General features: G+C 48.1%; 1 protein-coding gene across 1 annotated transcript; it reads left to right on the forward strand.

Annotated features, from left to right (window-relative positions):
* The first annotated feature begins 16,502 nt into the window (after positions 1-16,502).
* On the forward strand, positions 16,503-18,531 carry LOC100822909 (patatin-like protein 3). Its single transcript, XM_003560401.4, has 2 exons — positions 16,503-17,639; positions 17,754-18,531. Exons 1-2 carry the CDS (start codon positions 16,659-16,661, stop codon positions 18,030-18,032), a joined length of 1,260 nt encoding a protein of 419 aa, XP_003560449.1. The 5' UTR covers positions 16,503-16,658; the 3' UTR covers positions 18,033-18,531.
* Positions 18,532-24,393: the final 5,862 nt, after the last annotated feature.

The following is a 24,393-nucleotide window of genomic DNA, read 5'->3' on the forward strand; positions in this document are numbered from 1 at the left end:
CAGAGAACCCAGATTCATGCTAAAGTCAACTGCACGAGGACAACCTCCAGTTTCTACTACACATATACACTCTTCAAGAAGATCTCCATGCTTGACCAATAATTTTCCATCTTCTTTTGTGAATATAATTTTTGTAACCTGCACACAAAAAAGAGCAAAGAAAGATGAGTTTGAAAGGTACTATGTCTGCTTTGCAAAAAAAATCATAAGAATTGACCAACAGGTTCCAAGTTTTGCTTTGAGTTTAACTATCGTAAATTTGGCTAGTGAGAACCTGGTTAAGTCTCTTATCTCCTTTCCAAAAAAAACCTTGCCCTTTATCCAAGCAAAAAGAAGCAACTCTGCTTGCTTTTTCTTTCTCTATCCCCTCCATGATCCCATCTTCTTCTCCATCGTCCCCAACTGACCTTTTGGACGTCATGATTCCCTACTTCGTAGCAATAAAGGTTGCTTAAGGAATTGTGCGAGCAATCAAAAGGTCCTCAAACCACCCGGTTTTAATGGTATTTGAGCATAGCACTTCTCTAGTGTACAAGTACAAGAAGCTAAAATCACTTTTGCTGATCAAAGTTGCATGGGGCTTTGTAGAAATCAAAGGAAGGTACAGTACATAAAACCTAATCAAAGTTGCTTTTGGTACATTTTGCCTTCCAAAACCGGTAGAAATCACATTAACAGAGATCCATGCCCCAACAAAAATTGCTTATCTAACAATAAAAAATAAGAAACACCCAGTAGATCCTCCTAGTAGTCATGGTTGCCAGAGAGAAAATTGTGGCAAGAGAAGGTGCAAAAAGTAGCACGCTGCTATAGCCCTGTGTTGGACACCTGATAGCTGCAGAAAACACAGAAAACAAAAAAAATACAATTAGGTGCACTATATTGCAAAAGGTGCACTATACAAAAAACACAGAAAAGAAAAGCATAAAAAGCACTTAGGTGTGTTTGGCGTTACCGATTCTGCAAGTATGTTGCCCAAAAACTGAAAAGAGAAAACACATGCACGCTCTAGCCATATGATTACTCAGGTGAATGTTTTATCCGCACTGTTGCTTTGTTCTTTGCGAGAAAAGACCCACTAAACACACATAATTCTTTTGTTCCCTAATATCAACATTTGATGTTGTCGCAGTCAAACCTTCTGTTTTGTTGCTTCCATGTTACTTACTTTCACTTTGGCACTTCCATGTCTAAAAAAAGCATGCTTCCTGAGGAAATAGAACCCGAACAACATGCTTTACTTAAAGGCAGCTCCAAAAAAAAGGAGAAGAGAAATGATTAAACAAACAAATTATGCTCCTTAGGAATGCAACTTGTAATTCAAAACTTAAGCTAGGATGCAACTTTTACTCCAGAAAAGGGCAATGAAAAACAACTTAGTGTCAACTATAAAAATTATGCTTCTTAGGATATGCAACTTCTAAGTCAACATTTCAGCTAGGGAAGCGTCTTTTATTCCAGAAAAGTTTGGTGAAGTAAAAAGAAACTTAGTGTCACCTATAAACTGAAATTATACTTCTTATGAATGCGACTCCTAAGTCAATATTTAAACTGAGAAGCAACGTTTACTCCAGAAAAGTTTGGTCAAATAAATACAGCTTAGTGTTATAAACAGAAATTATGCTTCTTAAGAATGCAACTCCCAAGTCAAAATTTAAGCTTAGAAGCAAATTTTATTCAATAAAAGTTTGGTGAAATAAAAAAGCAACTCAGTGACAACATAAACTGAAATTATACCTCTTAGGAATACAACTTCTAAGTCAAAATTTAAGCTGAGAAGCAACTTTTACACCACAAAAGTTGGGTGATGTAAATGCAACTTAGTGTCACATAAACGCAAATTATGCTTTCTTAGGGATGCAACTACTAAAGTCAAATTAAGCTAGGGAAGCGACTTTCGGTCCGAGAAAGTTTGTTGTAGCAGCTTAGTACCTACCAGCGCTGTAATCATGCTAGGATGCACCTATCGAACTCAAAATTAAGCTGATTAGGTCTTACTGCTAGGGAGAAAACTCACAGAAAATTGCCTGAAAATTTGCTTAGATTGGGGCAGTTGTGGGAAGGATTTGAGAGGATCTAACCTTGATAACCTGACGAAACAGTAGATGCGTCCCTCCGTGCTTAACTTGTTCGTCGTCCTCAATGCCCCCGCCCTGGTCTATGCGCCCCGATGTGCCTAGATTCAACAACCAAAATCCCCTTCATGCAGCCCACCTGTGCAATTTCTTCGGCACCCCTCCCTTCTATTGTAGTTGACAAACCCTAAATCATAGGAAATCAAAAGTTAATCACCCCTAAAAACACCCCCTAAATGCCCCAATTGCTACATATTTTAAAAAATGCTGCATGCTAGAGTTGGAATCTGGGGTAGGCAAAAAAAATGGAGATGCTTCTAGTAGCTATATTTTTCACAGCAAGGACAAGTGTTACACATTTAATGGAAAAAATAACATATATTAGGGGTAATCTAAACTGTCAGCTATAAGCAAACCAAAAGCAACTATGAACCGTCGACTACAAAACAAAAAGAGTAGCCTGAAACTTACAGATAAATACAAGCACTACTTCATGCATAAGTTGTTTTAAAAAATAAAATTCCATAGACTTCTTTGCTACAGAAACACACATGTTGGAGGTGATTGTTTTTTCCCCCAATACTTTGTCTTAGGCAAAAGGGCCAAAACACTGAACAGATTGAATCTATCAGTTTTTCCCCTTGCTTCATAATACTAAAAAAAGCAAGTAGGGTAAAAATTAATCAAAACTATGAAAAATGTAGGGAACAAACTAATGTAAATGTGTAGTTGAAAGCAAGTTCTTGTAGTAAAATTGCTAGCAACTGAATAGTCAAGTTTAGCCAAGAAAAATAGTCGGGTCTACCTATACGCAGCTTGCCTCAGGTGATTTCTTTCAAGAAGCAGTCTTCAGCTAGAAGTGCTTCAGACCCAGCAGATTAGCTATGCTTCTATACCCTGTTCCCGGGTGAGCACTGACTCAATCAATTTTCTGGTTCCCTTGCCTCCACTACCATTACTAGTTTTCTGCTCCTGGCTCCAGCAGTGTTTCTACTTAAGAGAAGTAGAGGAAGAGAACAAGAGACTTGTCTTGGCCAGAACACTAGCTTCGATGATGGCCAGAGGCTTCTATTTGCCTGAGCTATTTATAGCTGCAGCATAGTCACTCTATAATGAGCAAATAATACCAAAGGGGGGTAGTTTCGGTTGTAAGGTAAAAGCACATCCTACACGATGATTTGCCTGATCAGATGCATATTAGAGGGTAAAACACAACTCCTAATCAGTAAAATGTGAACACTGAAAGCAAAATCCTACTACACAATGCAACACGGGATTTTAGGTACAGAAGCATGGCCCTTCAGGCCAATTTAATGAGAAATTTAACACATGCTAATATAGTGAGATTACCCCCGTACGAGATCAACAAGCCCCACCAGATAAGCATTACTGAGCTTGTTTCGAACAACATGACAAACTTACGAATCACATAGCTATCAGCCCATGGAAACATCTGCTGCAGCACCACCAAAACCTAGAACACGTCGTGCTTGAATTGGGAGCTGATGTTTTGCAGAGGAAATCAGGGGCAAAAAATAGGGGAAATAGGAGATCTAACCATGGGGAAAAGCTCGCAAAAACAGATGGCTCGATGCCCTAACCCCGTGGTCGATGTGCCCCGCTGAGTTCCTCGCGGTCAGCAGAGCCAGATTCAACGATGCAGTCACCTTCGCATAGCCCTCATGACCTCCCCCTGTGACATGCAGGAGGTCCCGTGCCCTATGGCCTTGCTGGTAAAACTCGCGCGGTGGCGAAATCAACCAGCAAAACTCGGGCAAAACAACATGTTGACCCTGATGCCGCCCCTCCCGACACTGCCTACGACCACGTCGCTAATCCGATGCTGCCCTTAATCCAAAATATTACAGCAAGTCAACTATCATGGCAAAATCAGCCTGACACCCACGAAAAGCAACTTGTTAGGAGCTCTGACGTTGCACGGGGCTCCGACACCGGGGGCGTGCTGGCACACCCCCTTTTAGGTTCGGCAGGGGCGTCGGGGATCGCTCCGGCGATCGCAGGCGTGGCCGATGGCGTACGTAACCTACAAAGAGGTGCACCCAGAATGCATGCAAGCTAGGGACACATGCACGCACGTTTTACCCAGGTTCGGGCCACCCGGAGGTGTAAAACCCTACGTCCTGTTTGTCTGAGCTTGTATTATCACAAAACCAAGTGTTTACAGGTTGCCGGGTGAGTTCCCGGGTACTCTCTCCCTTTGGCTAAGTGCTCCTTACTATTCTCTACCAATGCTAGGGGCTAACTGTGAGCTGGTCCAACCAAACCGAACCGAACCCTTTGACCGCTGGCGGGGGTCCTCCTTTTATAGCCAAGGGGATACCACAGGTGCCACGGTGCATGAATTACAAGTGGCGAGCAGGGAGATAGGGAACTCCCCCTCGGTGCGCTGGTATACATGCATGAGCGCCAACTCCTCTGCTAGGGGTCTATAGCCTAACAAGTAGGATTGGACAGCCACTATTTACCTGACTAGACGGGTAACTCCCCTCCTGTCGGCTCATTTAATGTGCCGTGCGCCTCACTCTTCGCCCTGGCGGAACTGCGCACCGGGCGCCTGACGCGCGCCCACGTGGCACCATTGCTCTGCTTGCTCGGGCCCGCCCTCACGGCGGGAGCCTGAGCCCGGAAACCCCTCCTCCCGGCAAGTGACTTCCCGGGAGGCGGCCAGGCGGGAATATTCCCCGAAGCCCCGCTAGCCCTTTCGAGCTGGTGGCTTGCCGGGCAGCCTGTTAGCTGCCGCCCGGGATGAGGTCCTCCCGGAAACTCAGCGGTGCGACCCACGCGTCGCGCAGAGGTGGTACCCCGGGTGCCACTGGTGCGACAAGCTTTGTAAGCATTGAACCTATCGAAAATTGGAGAACACTAGTCCTCAGAAGAAAAGCAACTTGTTAGGAGCTCTGCAATCATCGAACCTATCGAAAATTGGAGAACACTAGTCCTTCGCAGAAAAGCAACTTATAAAATCACTAAAATCATTCATCAGTCAACCCCCCTGCCATGAACTAAACACACTATTCCTAATATACAGCAAAAAAAGCTGCCTAACAGAATAACCAGAGAAAGCATATCCTAATCCTACACTTGACGCGGTAAGTTGCAAGCAGAACATACAGGTAGAATTGCTTAACCACCCCCTGAATGCAGCTACAAACCATGGGAACTAAAAATTGCTTACCAACATACAACATATATCAGATACATAGCGGCGGGACTCCACATCTAAACCCGGGACTAATCAATCGGGCAAACACACAAGGGGTCGGTGAAAACTCAAACACAAACACATGCAGTAGCACGGGGCAGGGCAAAAACGCAGCCGGAACGATGGCGAACTGCAAAATCGATGGCATCACTAACACAATCCCACTAATGCTGCGAATTCAACAACTCAAGCGTAGATGCGCGTTGGGAGGTGGGAGAAGAAGGACGAGAGAACTAACCGAAAGCATGGTCAAATCGATGAGCTAGATGCGCCCGTCGAGCTCGTTCTGCCCAGGCGTCGTGGATGCGAAGGCCGTGCTCGAATCACCAGCGGATCCCTGACCGCGAACACTGGATCAACGCGCCCCCCGACGTGCGGATGCCCCCGGCCTCGCCAACCACCAGCAAAACCTGCGGGCTGCGGCTAGCCGTGGGGGTGTTCGACGGCGCGGCGAGAAATAGAGAGCGAGTTGGGGCTCCTCGTCGACCACGCTCCCTGCCCACTCATGCCCCTATTCTCCGTTCTCCGTCAACCCGCCCCGCCGAGAACCACACCGCATAGAAAAATCGCCGGAGAGAAGAGAAAATGACGGAGGCGGAGAGATTTCGGGAGAAATGAGAAGGTGAAAAGGAGGGGATAGCTATCAAACACAGGGATGGGTGGGGCCACCTTGGGGCGTCGTGGAGGGTGGACCAGATGGACTTTGTCCTAAATCCATCGGACGGTTGCACGTCGCCAGGAGAAAACGAGAGGCGCGGAACTGTGCGCGCGCGACGGGCACAAAAAGTGCATAAGTACTTTCAAGCAATTAGGAAAAAAATACTGTAACAGCTCATTTGGCACCATCATTTGGACATAGAATTGGAGAATTCATTTTGAATTTCAAAATACAACTTGTTTGGTTGGTACGGAATTAGCCACAGGAATTCAATCTCAAATTTCATGAAATCACACTATAACTAGCCTCAATTTCCCTTTAAAAATCATCATTTCTCTAAAATTGTCTCTCGCTCTTCAATTTAGACAAATATGATTTTTCACTCCGGAATTCAAATGAAATCCAATTAAATATTAGATTTCATTTCATTTTGATCAAATGAAATGAATTCCGGATTGCCAAACTGTAAGTTTATTCTGGCCGGCCGCGTACAAAGCGACCGTTGTATTTAAAGAAAAACAAATCTGCGGCCATGGCATCGCGACAGTTGGCCAGCGGACAAAAGATTCTCCGCTCCAAAAAGAAGATGTGCTGCGACAGAGTCGAGCCGGCGGAACTCGCGGGCGGTGCCGGCCCGGGTCCGGGCGCGACCTGTGCATGCCTGCGCGCATGTACAGCACAGGAACCGGAGTGTGCAGCGTCCGGCATGGCGCGACCTCCTTTTGTACTCCGGCTAGAAACTAGCACGGTCGGTCGGATCGGATCGAGCCACCAAGGACGACGAGATGAGAGGTTCCCGTTCCAATATGCATGAAATGCAATCAGGCTAAGCTAATTAAGACGGGCGTCACAGATCGATGCCCTGCTGCCTGCAGTGCAGGTTGATTAGCACTAGCCGGGTTAGTCATATCGTTGTACACTTGTACCTGCTCTTAGGTGATCTGTTGCAGTTTTTTTTTTTTGGCACGGAATTGTCTCGTATCGCCTTCGTTATGTAGACCTTGTTTTTCCTTCGATCCTTTTTTCCTTTTCCGATGGAGCTAGGCAGTAGCACCATGACTCCATATAGCACCAAGGGGCAAAGTGCAGTAGAATACAGGCCCCCTTCTTTTGGTCTTGCAGGGCAGCTTCCAGGTCCCAGGCAGCTGAAGCTCAGAAGAAGGAAAAATCTCGTCGGCTCTTCCTGAAAGCTCCTCCAAAACGTAATGCAAAATGGGTTGTGGGGTAAAACTGGTCTGGACCAGCTTCCCGAGTTTCTCCGGACGCACGTTTCCAACTTACCCCAAGGGCGAACCGTCATTACACTCGAAATGCCACCACGCGAGTTTCCCGGCAAACCACCAGACCCCGACCTCCTCGAGCTCGTCCTCCCCATCCCATTTCCTCACGGTGGAGCTCTCCCCTGCAGCCGCCGCCCCGATCCCGCCCCACCTCCTCCATTCGACCTCGCCAGCCGCCACTCTCATCATCTCCCCCAGATCCGCCGCCGCCGCCGCCCCCAGACCAGGAGCTCGTCGCCCGCCGCCCTCTTCTTCCATCCCGACCCAATCCCCCATCATCCCTCGTTGCGCCGCCTTCCCATCTCCCCTGCAGCCGCGGCCTTCCTTCCTCATCATCCCGGGATCCGCCGCCGCATCTCTCACTCGTACCAGGAGTTCTCACCGGCAGCCGCCCAATAGTCCTCACGCCACCAGCGTTCCCCAGCCAAGCCGTAACCGCCGTTGTAGTTTCCCGTCTCTCCCATATCGTCGGATCCAGCGCCATGCGTGGTTCTTGATGGTTCTGGTCCTTGATGCTTTGTCAGTTTGTCTGCAAATCCTCCCCTGAAGTTCTTGTATTTAGTGAAGTACAGATGCATATAGCAAGTAGTACAGGAATTGCTGGATCTTTGCTTCTTCTTTTTTACTCTCTATTTTTATCCAAGATCTGGTGTTTGCTTCTATGTATTTAGAGACTATGCATGTACAGATGCTCTTTTTCTAAATGGGTGTACAGATTAACAGATGCATGTATGTATGTAAAGATATCCATAGATGAATGATCTATAGATGCAGATGTATACACAGATGTGTGTATGTGTGTGTGTACAGATGAAAAAGAAAATGTGCAAGTGTTATAGATGAACATATGAACCAGAGCAGATTCAAGAAATTGCAAGTGTGTGTATAGATGCAGGTATGATTAGATCGTAAAATGTATGCATTGAGCAGCCGTATAAGATACTGATGTACAACGGTATAAATTGAACATGAAAAAACGGATGTCCAAGGGTATTACAGGTTTTTCCTACTCAAATAAGAAAATAAGCTAAATTTCCAGAAGCCGAAAAGAAGGGAATAAGACAGTTTCTCAGAGCTTCTTGTGGCAGCAGCTTCTCACAGAAATTCAGCCTAAGCTGGTTTCTGGAGAAGCCGCAGCCGGGAAGAAGAGGGCCATAGGAGTACTGTATGAACCATAACACTATGCGGCGGTCTCCCTATCCCACGAATGCAGGGCACGTACGCGAGTCCCACGTCGTCGTCCCATCCCGCAGAAGCCTACTGTAGCGGCAATGGTAGCAGCATCTTAGGCTAAATAAAACGGCAGGGAGTACACTCGCCTCTACAGGTACTTGGCAGTACTAAATTAGTACCGGCAGTACAACTAGGGTTGTGTTTGTTTGGGCTGCAACTTGACAGCTGCAGATTCTACGGCTGTAGATTCTAAAATCAGCTGTGGCTGCCAACTGCAGCTGGAAGATTGGAATTGTCTGATGCATGTTTGTTTTTGCGGCTGGTCCGGCTGCAGCTGCAACTACAATGTGCTGAAATGACCTGAATGAGTCTGTAGTTGTGTTTTAACTGTAAATTAGTGTTGACTGTATTGTTTAAACTGTAAATTAATTGTTTAACAGTGGTTTTTGCTGCAGATTATCATTTTTTCACTCCATGGTCTACGCACGACAATAATTTTGAACACATCGTACCATAGGTTACTGCTAATATATTATTCACACATCGTTTGGTTGCAAAATATAATGTCATCATGGCACTACATTAGTTTAACCTATTACAATCCTACTCTCTTGCGGTCATCGGAGTTATATCAGGAGTTGTGTCTATTGTGGCATTGTGACTTCAATCTGTAGACCAATGTAGTGCAGATTTTATCCCATATATTCATCAAATAACAGTGAGCATTTAGACAAAAAAAATTAGCACATCTACACATCTCAAATATTCTGAACACATTCACACAAGTTTATGTATCAACATGACTGCCAATCACTGAAATTCATCATCATTATGCACCGAGCTTTCGTTATGCACTCAATTTAAGACAAAGGCTACGGAGAGAACATGGAACACAGAGAAATAGCAGGCAACAGCAGGGGACGGAGCCGAGCTGGAGCAGCAGGGGAAGGCGCCGAGCTGGAGGCTTGGAGCAGAAGGGGGCGGGGACGAGCTGTAGCAGCAGCCGATGGCGCAGAGTGGAGCAGGAGGGGATGAGTCTACAACCCGCGGCGGCTCATCTCCGGCGGTTAGCGTCGGGCAACGGGCGCGACGAGGGGAGATCGACCGGCGGCGGCGTCTGTAGCAGGGGGCGTCGGTGGCAGCGGTAGAGGAGGGGGCGGCGTGGGTGGAAGATGATCTCGGGGCGGCTCCGGTGGGGGGAGATCGAGATGCGGCGGTTGGGGAGATAGGGCGGCAGCGCGGTGGGGGGAGATCGAGAGGCGGCAGCAGCAGCTAACCCTAGCCGCGGTTTGCTTGGGATGGGAGTGGTCGGGATGCAGAGTGCTCGGGTGGGTGGGTGAGAAGAACATAAACGAATCCTTTTGTGGCATTTTGGACGTTGTATGTAGTTTGGTGGAGGGTATTTGGGTAAAAGTAGAATTTGGAATCCGCAGCAGCTGAGAAGCATCAATTTGGTGGATCCCGCTCGGTAGTGTAGTTCGGTGGAGCGTTCCAAACCAGTGGATTTTAGAAGTTGTCCCGAAATTTGATGTTTGTTTGGGCTCCAGCTTCTACGGGCCAGAAGCTGCTCCTAGGAGTCCAAACAAACGTAGCAGTAGCAGATGGCGCCAAAATTAAAGGAAGGGACCAGTAATTGCGCACGCATAGTATATCGATCGACATTGATTCGCTCTGGATCGGCCTGGCCAAGCCTGGGGGCGGGCACATGCACGCATTGCGCGGCCCAGATGGGACATTACTGTCCAAAGATGCCCGCATCCGGCCCGCACGACACGGATCTCGGTAGAAATACACTGCTCCGCTCCGCTCCATCGGCTCCGATCCGGCCCATGGATGGAGCCGGGGCCTGGAGGCCATGCATTGCATGCAAATAACCGCCGGTTTAATTACCCGACCGCTTGTTTTACTCGAGATTGATTGATGGATGGATGGATGGAGCTGCTGCATGCAGGCAAAACGCAGGCACCAGGTGTGTACCAGATGCGTGTCATCACGCCCGTGCCACGCATGCACGGACGGAGGCATGGGATCCAATAAAACGAACGAATTCTCGTTACCGGCACAGGTTGGCGCACCAACCAACAGTGCCACGTACGTACGTACGACCGAGCCCCCGGCCAGATCTGGTTAAATTGCGCCCGTGCGCCCGCGCGCCGGCGACGGGCCACGCACGGACACGGACAGGACGGACTGCGAGCGAGGCGTGTGGTGGAGCCACGCAGCTAGCTGGCTGGCCGCGTTGAATTGAATCGTTGCAGATCGATCGAGCCGGGCCGGACGACGTGTGGGGATATCTCATTTTATCGTCTCATCGATGGCAATGTTCCTCCGGCCTCCCGCGCCCCTGATCTGATCTCTTCCTCCTGCGCTGGCCTGGCTAGCTAACTCGCTCTTGTCCTTTCCTGCGTCCTACACTCGTGGTTGCATGCATCGGCCACGGAAACGGATCGAAGGCCTAATTGTGTGTACCGAAGAGTAGCTCGGCGCCACCATGCCCTGCCCCTGCCCTGCCGCCCAGCTGCAAGCCTGTCTATAACCATCCCCTCGATCGCGGCAGATCGATCGAGGGCCATGCGCCAGATTGCCCATGCATGCATGGATCGATCGATAGATGTGCTCCCTGCAGGGGCCGTACGGACGTACAGTAAAGCTGCGTGCATGCAGTGCAATGTGGACGGTGGCCAGTGGCACATTCAGTAAATGGTTGCAGAGCCCAGGTCCCCTGGAAATTGTCAGATGATCGATTAACAAGGAGCTACTTGGTTGCTACTTCATCCGTCGCTTCGTCCGTTTCATAATTTTTGTCTCAAATTTATTTAAAAATAAATGTATCTATTGTTAAAAAACGTCAACATACATTTAATATTTTAACAAGAATTATGGAAAGGAAAAAGGGAGGAGCAGCAGTATGTGCATGGCTAGCGCGCGCAGCGGTGTTTGCTGTTCATCAGTTCCAAGTTGCAACCACCGTTTAATCATTGGGACGGGGTGGGATCATCATCAGTTTCGTCGATTGATCTAGAGCCAGCACCTAATCGTCGTTCAAGCTAGAGTACGACCTAGTCGTACTATAGCTGGTCATGCATGGTTCAATCTGTAGTAGTACGGCACGCACCGCCGCGGCAGGAATTTCTCAGGCGTGACGTGTGCGTTTGTGAATTGCAGCTCGATCGAACCTCACGCCAGCTAGCTCTAGCTCTTGCCGATGGATCGAGTCGAGTGGAGTTGAGATCGATCAGCAGCTGTGACCAATTAATAGCAGGGATCGGTTCCGTTAGCTCGGGCAGAGAGACTCCGTTTAACTCGTCGGTGGGTGCAGTGGGCCGACGGCCTTTCCGCTTGGACGGCAACGTTTGCCGGCTCCGCTAGCTGGGCCTCCTCTTTCCTGTGCACGCGCCGCTGCGCCGACACCGCCCTCCCCCCTTCAGCGCCTGACGCCGCGTACTAGTACGTACGACCGGTCCATATGTGTGCGTGTGCGTGCGAAAGCGAGGCGCGCAGGCACGTACGACCGATATAGATCGATCGGCCAGGCCAGCCGCTGCTTAGGGAGCGAGAGCGAGAGCCAGGGAAAGGACGTCGCAACAACCCGCGTGAGACCCACCCAACCCAACCCCGGCCCGGCTCCGACCCTTGATCTGCGCCTTCAATTCTGCACTTTCTCTCTCTCTCTCTCTCTAAACGAAGGCCGAGGTACAATGTACATGTTTCTACGGCTTCATTTATCGATCCATCTGTACGCCCGATCTACGAATTAACCCCATGGAGTAGCTAATTAAATTCGATCCTTGGATACTCTCAGATCTGGTAGAATTAGCCACCCCTGCAGCAGCAACTGGCCGCTACCGATCGATCCGGCCGGATTTATGTTGTTTGTCGGGGCCTTGTTCTTGTCCGGGATATATCGTGGATGTCGTGCCACGGCGCGCTGCATGCACGTACGCATGTGCGGCCACTGAGCCACACGTAGGTCGCCAGCAGGCCAGGAGCGGCAGGGCCGTACGTACGTGCCTGTCGCGCGGTGTTATTAGTTAATTGAATCCGGACCAACTAATTGCAATGCGCTGTGCATGCATGCATGTAGTATGGTGAAAAGATCGAAGAAAGCCTGCATGTAAATTAAGCTAGGACCCCTCGTCCACGCGTAAACTGTGGGTCTCCTTTTCATTTGCCTTGCCCCACTGCCGGCCGGGGAGACATCGTAATAATTTGGCCAGATGACGACATTTATAAGTTGCACGTTGTGCATGTGATCCAAATCCCAGACGCCGGGGATCGAGTGTTGTGTTTGTATTACGTGTAGTGTGCTCCCTGCACATCGATGGCTTCATGGTTTCTTGATTAAAACAAGTACTAACAAAGTTTCAGTCGGTCCTTTGCATCATGTCTCCATAACACGAAACCTAATAATGGGCCAAACGTGCGAGACAATTGGCCGATGTTTATAATTACACAGAGAAACACGTACGCGGGAGAGTACTTTATTTCTTGATCGACCAAGCCCCTGAAGCCAGCACCCCCAGCAGGTTCTCAGAATCTCAGGCACCCGGCACAAGGAAGGCACGGCATCTCCTGGTTTCTTAAGCAGACACGCTGTAGATAGACTTGATTAATTAATTAAGTAACCGGGTTGCCAAAAAGATGTTCGTTTGTGAATGTGGCGTTGATTCACCCGTCGTTGTACGTGCAGCCAAATGATGAAACGTTTCCTAAGCATTTCTCGAAAGCCTCCCATATCTAACTTGTCATTTTCATCGCAGTTACATGCCTAGCTAATAAAGTATCTCAACGTGCTATTACCAGAATTGGTTATTTTTTATCATTATCTCAAACTTAGTACAAGGTAGCTACCTAGTCAACGTCAGCACAAATGTTCACGTCAAGTGCACAATCTGCCTAACTAAATAACAGTCATTTTCCCCTAATGCATGATCGATATCCACTCATGTGCACACATCTCTTTCATGCAAAACTTTTTTTTAAAAAGACGTCGTGTTCATAGGAGATAATGAGATATCATGGCATTAAGAAACCTTCGAAGCACGGGTAGCTACCCGTCATGAATAGAAAATTGCGGTTTAGACTCCGCAGCCAGCACGGTTCAGATTTAATCACCAGAGATTAATTTGCTAGATTACTCGCACATGCACATGCACATGGAATCGGCTCGATCGTACTACGTACGAAGCTGTGTGTACATGGCGCAGTTAATTTAAGCATGATCTTTAGCTTAAATGAGCTTAATTAGCCTAGCACAGGTAATGATAAGTCCTTGATCGACCGTACGTTGCCTTTGGGACAGGAAAAATATCTTAAACCGATCGACCAGCTGCTAGCCGTAGCAGCGAAGAGCTAGCAAGGGGGAAACAGAAGATGCATTTTACATATCTATACTAATCATGGATGCTACAACATGATTAGTTAGCTTGAACGCAACTAGCAGAGTAGCTAGGATGCTTCGGGGAAAGACCAGCAGACCGCAGGCAAACTAGCTTGTGATCGGCCGGAGGCGGATCGACGGATCGATCGAACTGACGGTGGATCGGTCGGTTTAGATTAGGCGGACGCGGCGTTGCTTTCGGGGGGATACAAATGTGTACGAGCACGGGCCGGGCGGGTGATGATGGCTCAACGGACGCCCAAACGTCGCTCTTGTCCATGCAAACAGTGTGCAGTTGAGCGTTTTTTAATTTCTTTTGCTGTCGACGACGTTGCCATCAGATATGTGACAGTCGTTAGGGGTCCATGCATCAGATATTATATATATAAATATATATATAAATATATATAAATATATATATATATATATATAGAGATCGATGCATGACGGTGTGTCCAGCATCCACGCAGTTAGATGTTCTAGCTAGTAGTATTATCTGCAACTTCACCCTCCGACAACTAATATTATAGCTAGCACGTTATTCGGTGTTTTTTCTCGTAGATGTCTCCTTCCGTTTCGAGGAGAGATCTCGCTTCGAAATATAAAACTTGCACCTCCGTCCAACAAAGTATGTCTCAACTTTGGCTAAATTTGTTGAATACATCTATACACTAAGTCTTGTCTAGATATATTTAAATTTAAAAAAACTTAGACATCTTTTGTTGGACAGAAGAAGTACTACTCCCTCCGATCCTAAATTGTTGTCGAAATATTACATGTATTTAGATGCTTTTTAAGAATAGATACATTCATATTGACAAATTTGAATCAAGAATTTAGAATCAGACTAGTTCTCAAGCGTGGTGAAGATAGATTAATTAGAACGAGGATAACCACAACTCTCTTTTATTTTTATTTTTGCCTAAGAATAGGAAGGTGCTGGATGTAGTACTACTGATAAGCAAGTACTAGTGCTTAGTTTTCTTTAGGGAGGGACAGGAGTCGTCAGGAGGGTAGGATACATGCAATATATCTTGTAGAGCCCAAAAGAAGCGTGACAGTGAGAAAGGCAAACTAAAGGGAAAACAATAATGTGGTTAGCAATGCATCAAATTCTTCACTTTGTTTTAAAACCGGGCCCTGTCCTGTGCCTACCTTACAACCAAGGGACACTGACCGTCAGGCAAGGGCAGTCCCTTTTCTTTTAAGCCCTTTTCCAACTTCCTTTAACCTGCTCACCCTAATCTAGCTAGCCTTAGCCTCACAAGTCACAAGGGTAGTAGCTAGGCGCCAACTGACCGGCGCAAAGCACAAGCAACACATATACAAATGTAACAAGAATTGCAATTATTGTTTGTTTTCTGGAGGACAAATAATTTGCAATGATTTAGAATCGATTATCAGCGCATACAAAACCCACCGGAATGTTGGGCTAGTAGACCGCACAGTCTGCCCTTTGCTTGCCTAACCACCAGTCCACTGGCTGGTTTTAGTGGTTTACGTTGCCGATCGAATGATTATAAGTCGACGCGGCCATGTACCCACACACCAATCATGGGACAAACGCCTAAATCGCTTGGGGATTTTATTTGTCGTGGTGGATGCATGAATGATGTGTGCGAAGGTCCATCCATCGGTCATCACGGCAAATGACAAGCGCATTGGCATTTGGCAAATTAAGCTATAGTGGTAGGAGTAGCTCGTAGTGCGTCCTCGTCGTGGCGGTTGGTAGTTAATTAAGACGAATGGAGTGAAGCTTAAGCTCGATGATCGTGTGGTGGAGCCGGGTGAACAGTGGGCTGAGCCACACGGGCGCGGGACAGAAGGAACAGTGGCTAGCTAGCTCGATCACTGTAGGAAACCGGCAAATAGCTAGCTAGAAAAAGAAGATGGGGGAAAAGAAAAGAAATCATCGGACGACGTTCTGCTTTGTGCTAACGGAAGGATCAAGGATGCTCTTGATCAATCGGAGCCTCCATCTCCATGCGTGCAAATTTCTTTCATCCATACTGATACTTGTCTTGGGAGATGTGTGTGCGTGTGGAAGTATACTTGAAGCCATGCTTGCATACAAAGCTTTTTGGTCCAAATTGCATCGGGATCGATCCTACTGATGGTGGTAAAGGTGCCGCAAATTCTTCTCCTTCCTTTAAGTCTCTTTCAAATCCTAATTGAGTGGGCTCGAGACAGCAGAGTACCTATGCCTATATTTGGTCCCTGATTATTCAAGCTCGCCCGGGACCATCTTGGATTTATATATACTTGCACGTTTGCAGTTATTCAGGGAAATGGACTTTTTATTGCTTGGGCCCAAAAAAATTCGCCATGGTCGATTAGCATGAATGAGCCAGGGAGGAAACCAGACAAAGTAACGTTGGGTCACCTCTGTTGTAATTGGCTTGACACGTAAATGTACAGATCATGAGTAAATTTTTACGAGTATTTAAAATGTAAAGGGTCACACAACACCAAATGCAACTTTTTTGCTTCGTCCTCGAGCGGAGTGCCGATCATCTTCCTTGCGTCTGTTTTTCTTTTTCTTTTGGGAAGGACCTTAAAAGGGAAAATCGAATGGGATTTTGTAGAGCACCAACCGTAGGACGCACGCCCGCACGGACGGATGCGCGCGACCATTTGTTGAGTGCAAGACGACACAGGACACGCGGCGCACCGGGGCGCGCGAAGCCCATCGCAGCGCGCGCCTCGTCCGGCCTCCAGTATAAATTCTCCCGGCCGGCAAACACACATCGACACACTCAACTCAAGCTCCCCTCGCCTTCCCAGTCACGACACCCCGCTCTCTCCTCGCAGGAACCAAGTAGCAGCGCACCACTTGTTGTCGTTGTTGGCAAACAAAAACAAACAATCAATGGCAGCGGCGGCGGCGGTTCCCTCGCACGATCAGAAGCGCATCCCGGCGCCGTCCTCGCTCCACTACGTGGCGCCGTTCGGCGGCGGGTCGGACCGCCTGAGCAAGGAGATCTTCTCCATCCTCGAGTCCAACTTCCTCTTCGGCGCCGCCGCGCATGCCCAGGCCCAGGCGCAGCAAGATGGCGGCGGCCGCGTGCGCGTGCTCTCCATCGACGGCGGCGCGGACGGCGGCGCGCTGGCGGCGGCCGCGCTGGTGCGTCTCGAGCGCCGCCTCCAGGAGCTCTCGGGCGACCCCGCAGCGCGCGTCGCCGACTACTTCGACCTCGCCGCCGGGTCCGGCGCCGGCGGGTTCCTCGCGGCCGCCCTCTTCGCGTCCCGCATGCCCGCCGCCGCCGCGCGGGACCTCGTGGCCAAGAACCGCAAGCTCTTCTCTGGCCGCGGCGGCCATGGTGGAGGGCTGTTTAACTTCCGGGCGCGCCCCGAGGCGGTGTTCAGGAAGGCGTTCGGGGACGCCCTGACGGTGCGCGACGCGGCCAAGCCGCTGCTGATCCCCTGCTACGACGTGGCCACGGCGGCGCCCTTCGTCTTCTCCCGCGCCGACGCCGTCGAGGCCGACGCCTTCGACTTCCCGCTCTGGAAGGTCTGCGCCGCCGCCTGCGGCGTGGGCCCCGCCGAGACGGCGTCCCTCGACGGCCGCACCAGGCTGCGCGCGGCGGCATCCGCCGCCGTCGCCAACCCGGCCGCCGTCGCCGTCACGCACGTGCTCCACAACAAGCGCGAGTTCCCCTTCGCCGCCGGGCCCGCCGACATCCTCGTGCTCTCCCTCGGCGGCAACACTTCCGCCGCCGGCAATGGCCGCGGGCTTTCATCGGCGTCCGGGCTCCTGCGCATCGCCGGCGCGTGCCAGGCTGACATGGTGGACCAGGCCGTGTCCATGTCGTTCGGCGAGAACAGAGCGACCAACTACATCCGAATCCAGGTAAATCCCATAACAAAACCAGCACAATAGATTAGTAAATTTCTCCCCAATTTGACCCCTGTGAAACGTGAATCGACCAACGGAAGCTAAATTAACTCTCTGCTGGGTCTGCAGGGCAATGGCATTGCTCCGGGGGCGACGGCGGAGGCGGCCATGGACGAGCGCGGGGTGGAGTCCGTGCTGTTCAGGGGGAAGAAGCTGATGGCGGAGACGAACGGCGAGCGGCTGGACGGCGTGGCGGCGCAGCTGGTGGCGGAGCAGCGGCGGCGGATGGACAGCAAGACGCCGGTGGTGCTCATCAAGCCGGCGGCGATGACGCCCAGGACGTCGTCCTCGTCCGCGTCCACGCTCATCACCGTCTCCACCAACTCCTCCGACGAGTCCTCGCCCTGAGATAGAACAAAAGAAGGACGACAATGGAGATGCTAATTAACTCTAGCTTTGGGTTCCCCATTTTATTTAATTTGTTTGGGCGGGGATCGATCGATTGAGCATCTGGGTGTTGCTTGCCGACGTCCTCAGTAGTAGAGTGCTAGTAGTGGTTGATTAATTAGCGGGGCGCCGGCGCTAGTAGGGGGTTGTTTTGGTTGCCTGCCGGCGCCGCCGGGCGCTCGCTCCCGCCGGTCCGGGCTGCCGCCGCCGCCGATCGATCCGTTGGCGCGCGCGTGTGTGTTGCCGGTGCCGGGGAAGAAAGAGGAGAGTGGTCGAGTCAGAAATGTGGGTGGGGTTTCTACTAAGCTAGGAAATGCTGAGTGTGCGTGCGTGCGTGTGCCGCAAATGCAATGTACTGATGCTACTGTACTGCGATTCTACTACGATGAGCGTGGCTTTGCTGGTGAACAGTGATAACTCAGTGTACGTGCTCCAGTACTTAATGCAATCTTTTTTTTTAGAGGCTGTACTTAATGCAATCCGGCATTAATAGCCCAGAATCTTATCTTTGATATCTGGGCTTGGACATGGCGTGCCACCTCAAGGCTCAAGCCTTTTTTTTTGTTTTGAGAAACTCAGGCCTCGAACTTTGGCCCACTTAATTACCCAACACTGTACGTACGCAGCTTGGGGTTCAAATGGGCATACGTTCCTACTTCTATCCAACTCTGGGCCCGGTTGATTTAAGTTAACGGGCGACCCTGCATTGGAAAAAAACACTGCCGCCAAGGAGAGTATTTCCTAGCATCTCTTCCAAACCTTTTGGGGCTAATTTGGCTGCAAGGGATTAAAAATCCAGGGAAACTGATTTTTAGGTGCGCATGGGATCCTCTTCCACCATGGGAGAATTTCTCCTATCTTCAACCAGCCATATGGCAGCAACGGAGGAATTGTTCAGAGGAAAGAAGGAAAAATTCCATGGAAATCGGGATTTTTAGGTGCGCACGAGTTTTTTTGTTCCCCGCAGGTTTTCTCGGATCTACAAACCCTAGCCGTCGCCGTCTTCGAAGAAGCTTCGATCTCATCTCCAGCAGTGCCCCTCGTCTCTAACGGCCGATCTGGCCTTAAGAGACGAGGGGAACCACGGATCAACGTCTAGCATCAAGTTTTTACTACTTTCTTTTGTTAGATTTTTGTGTGCTTCTCGGTGGCGTCTTGGCGATGGAGACGCCATCGTCTAGAAGATTGGTGTCCTTGCTTTTTCCTCATCCTGGTGTAGACGTTGCAACCTATGCCATGGAGTCAGTGGTTTTCACGACATGTCTTTTCGGGTTTTTGGTCTTTTTTCTTGCTGATTCATTGACGGAGAAGCAGTTTTACAGCTTGTGTTGCAAGTGGTATGACCCGGCCATGGTGCGTTCAATGATCTTAGGTTCTCACTGTTTGAGGTGGGAGGCTCATGCGGCTTTTCAAAACCTCTGAGGTTAGTTCAGCTTGTGTAAGCATGGTATTCTGCAATTGTCAACGAATACGTGGAGAAACATCAAGATGCGAAGAATGTATCAAGAGAAGTTTATTTTAAAGGACTACAATGAAGCTTTTAGTTTTGTTGAGTATCTTTGTAATTTGTGTTCGTTCATGTATCAATCTTTTGTATTTTGCCTCTTAAATCAATAAAGACAGGTCGTTGCTCTAAGAAAAGAAGAAGAGTTTTTTTGTTCCTAGCATCTCTTCGAAACCTTTTGGGGCTAATTTGGCTGCAAGGGAATACAAATCCAGGAAAACCTTCACCCGAAGGGGATTTTTAGGTGCGCACAGGATCCTCTTCCACCATGGGAGAATTTCCCCTATCTTTCAACGAGCCATACGGCAGCAATGGAGGAATTGTTTAGAGGAAAGAACAAAAAATTCCATGGGAATCGGGATGCTGCTTGCTTCACCCCAAGGAACAACGGAAGAGAAAAGGGTTAAGCAGCAATAAGTGAGGCTTACCCGGGCGCCATAGCCACTGGAGGGACGTACAGGAGCTCGAGCTAGCTAGAGGACAGCGGAGGCAGATCTTGGGGTGGGACGAGCAAGCGGTTGTGGAAGAAAGGCTTGCCATGGCAGAGAGCCTGACGAGGAGAGAGAAGGCCTCTGTCTCTCGCGGGGAGGAAGGCGGCGGCGCCACAGGGAATGGAGGCATGGATGCAGGCTAGGGAGGGAGATGATAGAGGCAGCGGCGTAGATGGAGGCGGCGGCCGAGACTTCACTCACGAGCGTGGATTTTTTTCCCGTGGTCGTGAGGCGTGGATCATATCCTAGGAAAACGACGGGATAAGGCCAGGAAAGGCCCGTGGATTGGGACGTCCAAATGGCCCGGTGACTGGCCCAGGGGAGCTTTTTCGCATGGGCTTCTTACCCAGGGAAAAGGCAGGGATCCCGGAGGGAATCGAGGCTACAACCAAATGAGCCCTTGAAGTTAGTCTTTCTGCGACTTTTTAGTGAAAAGGTTTGGAGAAATAACTATAGATGTAGAACGTGCAATGGCAGATGACAACTTATAAGAAAACTGTATTTTTTTTCTTCTTATGTTGAGCAAAAAGGGTACATCTCTGCTAACAAAAACTAATCTAACCACATGGTAGTTTTTTTTCCGCGTAAACTCAAAACCCAAAACCCAAAACAAGTTGTGCTTATCTTAAATCGACACTAAAAATCATCTGATCTGACCATTGAATTTATGAAAGCGTAAATGGACAGAACATTTTCATCGAATGGCTGTGAACTTCAGGTTAGAAATACTCCCTCTTATCCTAAATTCTTGACTCAAAATTGCCCAAATATGGATGTATATTTCTTAAAAAACGTCTAAATACATGTACTCGTAGATCCGTTCACACGGAGTTGATGAGTTTTTGTTAGCGTATCTAGTGCTTTTATTGGCATTATTTTTTGTGGCTTTGGAGTTCTTCTTTGGTGTTCTGATGAAGATTTTGTGATTCGATGACCTGTACCTTCAGGAGTTCATCCCCGGCTCAAGTACGTTCAATGCTCATGACTTCTCATCTTTTTTTATGAGCGACTCAAGGAGCTTTCTTAAACCTTCAAAGGTAATCAAATTGGTGTAGGTGTTCAAGTAGTGGTGTCGTTGCTCCAAGTCTGATTGCAGTATCTTTACTGAAGCCTTCGCAGTATTTCGTGTTGCGAAGATTGTTACCATGAAGAAGATTTATTTGAAAGACTTCAATGTAATATTCAGTTACAAGAGTTACTTCGTAGTTTTTTGGGCTTTTATCCAAATCATTGTGACTGCGATGAATGTTGAATCTGAATAAAATTACATGTGATTTTTTTTAAGAAAATACCTCCCACGCACACGTCGAGGTTTAAATATCGACTCATCCCGCGTACGTACGTGTGTACTACATGCTCGCCGGATCTCGTGGCCGGCGTTTTGTTACTTTGTAGCCGCACATGCATGCATCTGTGCATGGTCTGTTCGTGCCAAGACGAGTAACAGTGTACTGCACAGTCTCATATATAGCGAAGGGACCGATCACTTTCAGCTTTCAATTGAGAAGATGTAGAATATATATGTCAAGTTTAGCAAGCAATTAATGGTCGATCTTGCCCTGCAGGTTAGTTTGATTGACTCGGCCAGGCCGGTCTTGATCGTGACTACTCCCGATCAATCTCTCTGGACGTGTCAAGTGGGCTTTAATTAATTAGCTGATGTTTTGTAATTTTCTCGGTACTGGATGATCACCCCGTCATCCATGCTTGCATCATGCATGGATCGACGTTTCCAATATTCCGAAAGCCTCTACGAAGTTCGCAGAGACACTATAATTGTCTCTATATAATTTTAGACATGTTTGGTACAATGCCACAAAGCTGTCATTATAGACAGTGTCACTATGTGTGATGAGACAGTAAGAAAACGTCTCTATTGTTTTAGACATTGCATGGAGACACGATACCGTCTCTACGTTCAATACGACATTTCATAAAGACATCGCATTATGTCTTTATACTTTTTGGACATTGCATAGAGACATTATATTGTCTCTACATTCAATGTGACATTTTGTAAAGACATTAGATTGTGTCTCTGTAGTGATGTGCTAGAAAATATGCATTGAAAAAATGATGTTGAAACCAATCCTCAAACTCAAAACCTTAAGGAAAACTACACACTCACCTAACCATTTCAACCTGATACCAACTCTTGCTTATACTTCTAATGAAATTATTATGAGTAGTCTGCTACATGTCTCAAACCTTCTAAGAATGTCTCTACACAACATAATATGTGTCTCAAATAGTGTCTCTAACCATACCGTAAAGTCATTTCCTCAAGTATCTCAAAACCATGTCTCTACGTGAGTTTTGTGACAATCTATTAAATGCCTCAAAAAATGTCTGTACACCATAATGTCTCAACTAGTGTCTCTATATTTAAGACATTGTCCATAGCGCCTTATAGAATGCCTCTACATGAAACTCTGTCTCAAAATTGTTTCTAGGTAGAGACAAAAAGTACATTGTCTCAATGAAAATGTCTATACAAGACATATTTGTTGTAGTGAGTTCTCTGTCCATAATATGCCTGATGCATGCCACAGTAGCTAGCAGCAGTTCTACTCAAATTGTTGGCCGGTCCGAAATAAAAAGCTGATGGAGTCTGGGGTCTTGGATCGAATTAGCGATCTTAATTCCGATCGAGGACGAGTAGTGCCAGTAATATGCAACGACCACGTTCAACAGTATATGCAAGTTGGTCTACTAGACTGCTACTTAATTTATGCTAACACCCTCTTAGTTCAAGGACACGCAAACGATCGATCACGTTGCCGGTCGCGGGTCGCCTGGGAACGAGGAATTGATCGAATCATTCATGCCTTCTTTTTAATCACATGCACAGCTTTGTTAATACTTCCTCCGTCTCATAGAAATTGACGCGGCTTTAAACTAGCTCTAATGTAAAACCATGCCAACCTTTACGAAACATAACTTTTTAACCATTTGTTCGATCGATCCCGGCTGCTAGCTACTGGAGCATAATGTGAATTTGAAAGCCAGAACGAAGAAACTCGATCAGTGCGTGTTCCGTGTGTGTGTGGAAACGTCGTGTTCGCTGCGTGCTGCAGACAGTATGGACAGATCATATCGACGACCCTTACCCATACATAATCTAGAGAGAAACTAACCATCTCGATCTACTCTACTGTGTGAGCAGCAGTAGTACCAAATTACTACTTTCCACGAACGTCCTCGGCAGATTTAAGGACAGATTTAATTACGTGATCGATGGCGTGATATGCCTCGCGAGGAGGAGGACTGATGAGCTACGGATCGAGGAAAGCTGCCACGCAGAATCGGGCCGTCTGCTTTTTCTTGAAGAATAACGACTTGTATGTACTTTTCGTGCGTAAATCAAACTCTCATCGTGTTTCATTAAACTTTCGTGTTTGGCGAGGCGGCTCCTAAAGTTGATGATGTGCTGGTTGCCATATTCATCAGGAGGGGGAGGTCTGGCGGCATGCGAATCTCCTTGGCAACTCAATTTTTGCTGGTTATCGTTTGGGAGAGACGAGTGGGGAGACTCTGCATAATTTTGAGAAAATTTTAGAAAACCATAATTTTTGGGACAATCGTACCGCCAGTTATCGTAAAACCGTCTACAGAACCACATATTTTGAGCAAGATTGTGTCAACTAGCCCAAAACTGAGTGGCTTGACGGTTTCACGTGATTACTTACAGGCAGGACCCACCTGTTGGATGCGGCATCGATCCGAGTCTGCAAAGGGAGGAAAAGATTGAGGATGACATTGATACGTCCGCAGAACCACATTGATAACTACCCGAGTCATTACACATCACAGACAATGACGAGAAGAGTAAATAGACACAAGAAAATAGTAACTTGAGTGTCGATGACCAAATAGAGAGTGGTTGGGTTACAAGGGCCCTTACACAACCTAGACCGTCATATCGCGTAATTGCTGACTTGGAGAAGACGATAAGATTAGAGATGCTAGAGCAGATTCATATTACCAAAAGTGGAAAGAAATAAATAACAAACGAGTGAGATTAAGAGTTAAGACACGAAAATGAGATATGATTGGTCTACTTTTAGCTTTCGATAGAAAATAAGACGAGGTCTCCGTGGGTTCTCCGTTATTCCTGTGCTTACGAAGGCAGCCACTGACTGCCGGTCTTTTTCAAGAAAAACAAGGAGTACTCCTCCTCCTGTGGATATACAGCGGCAGAGCAGAGTAGACGAGTAGTTCTACACGTCAAACCGCCAGATGAGGGCAGCTTTGTCTAGGTCAAAGCCGTCAAGTCAATTCAACGCCTCGGCGCCAAAACCGTGCCGTGTCATCGGCACCACGCGGG

Source organism: Brachypodium distachyon, chromosome 1 (assembly GCF_000005505.3).
Source record: "Brachypodium distachyon strain Bd21 chromosome 1, Brachypodium_distachyon_v3.0, whole genome shotgun sequence".
Lineage (NCBI taxonomy): Eukaryota > Viridiplantae > Streptophyta > Magnoliopsida > Poales > Poaceae > Brachypodium > Brachypodium distachyon.

Bases quoted from the DNA above. Each gene is read 5' to 3' on its own strand.
- LOC100822909 (XM_003560401.4), top strand. From the start codon at position 16,659: ATGGCAGCGGCGGCGGCGGTTCCCTCGCACGATCAGAAGCGCATCCCG. The intron at 17,640-17,753 runs GTAAATCCCATA...CTGGGTCTGCAG, and splicing joins CCAACTACATCCGAATCCAG to GGCAATGGCATTGCTCCGGG.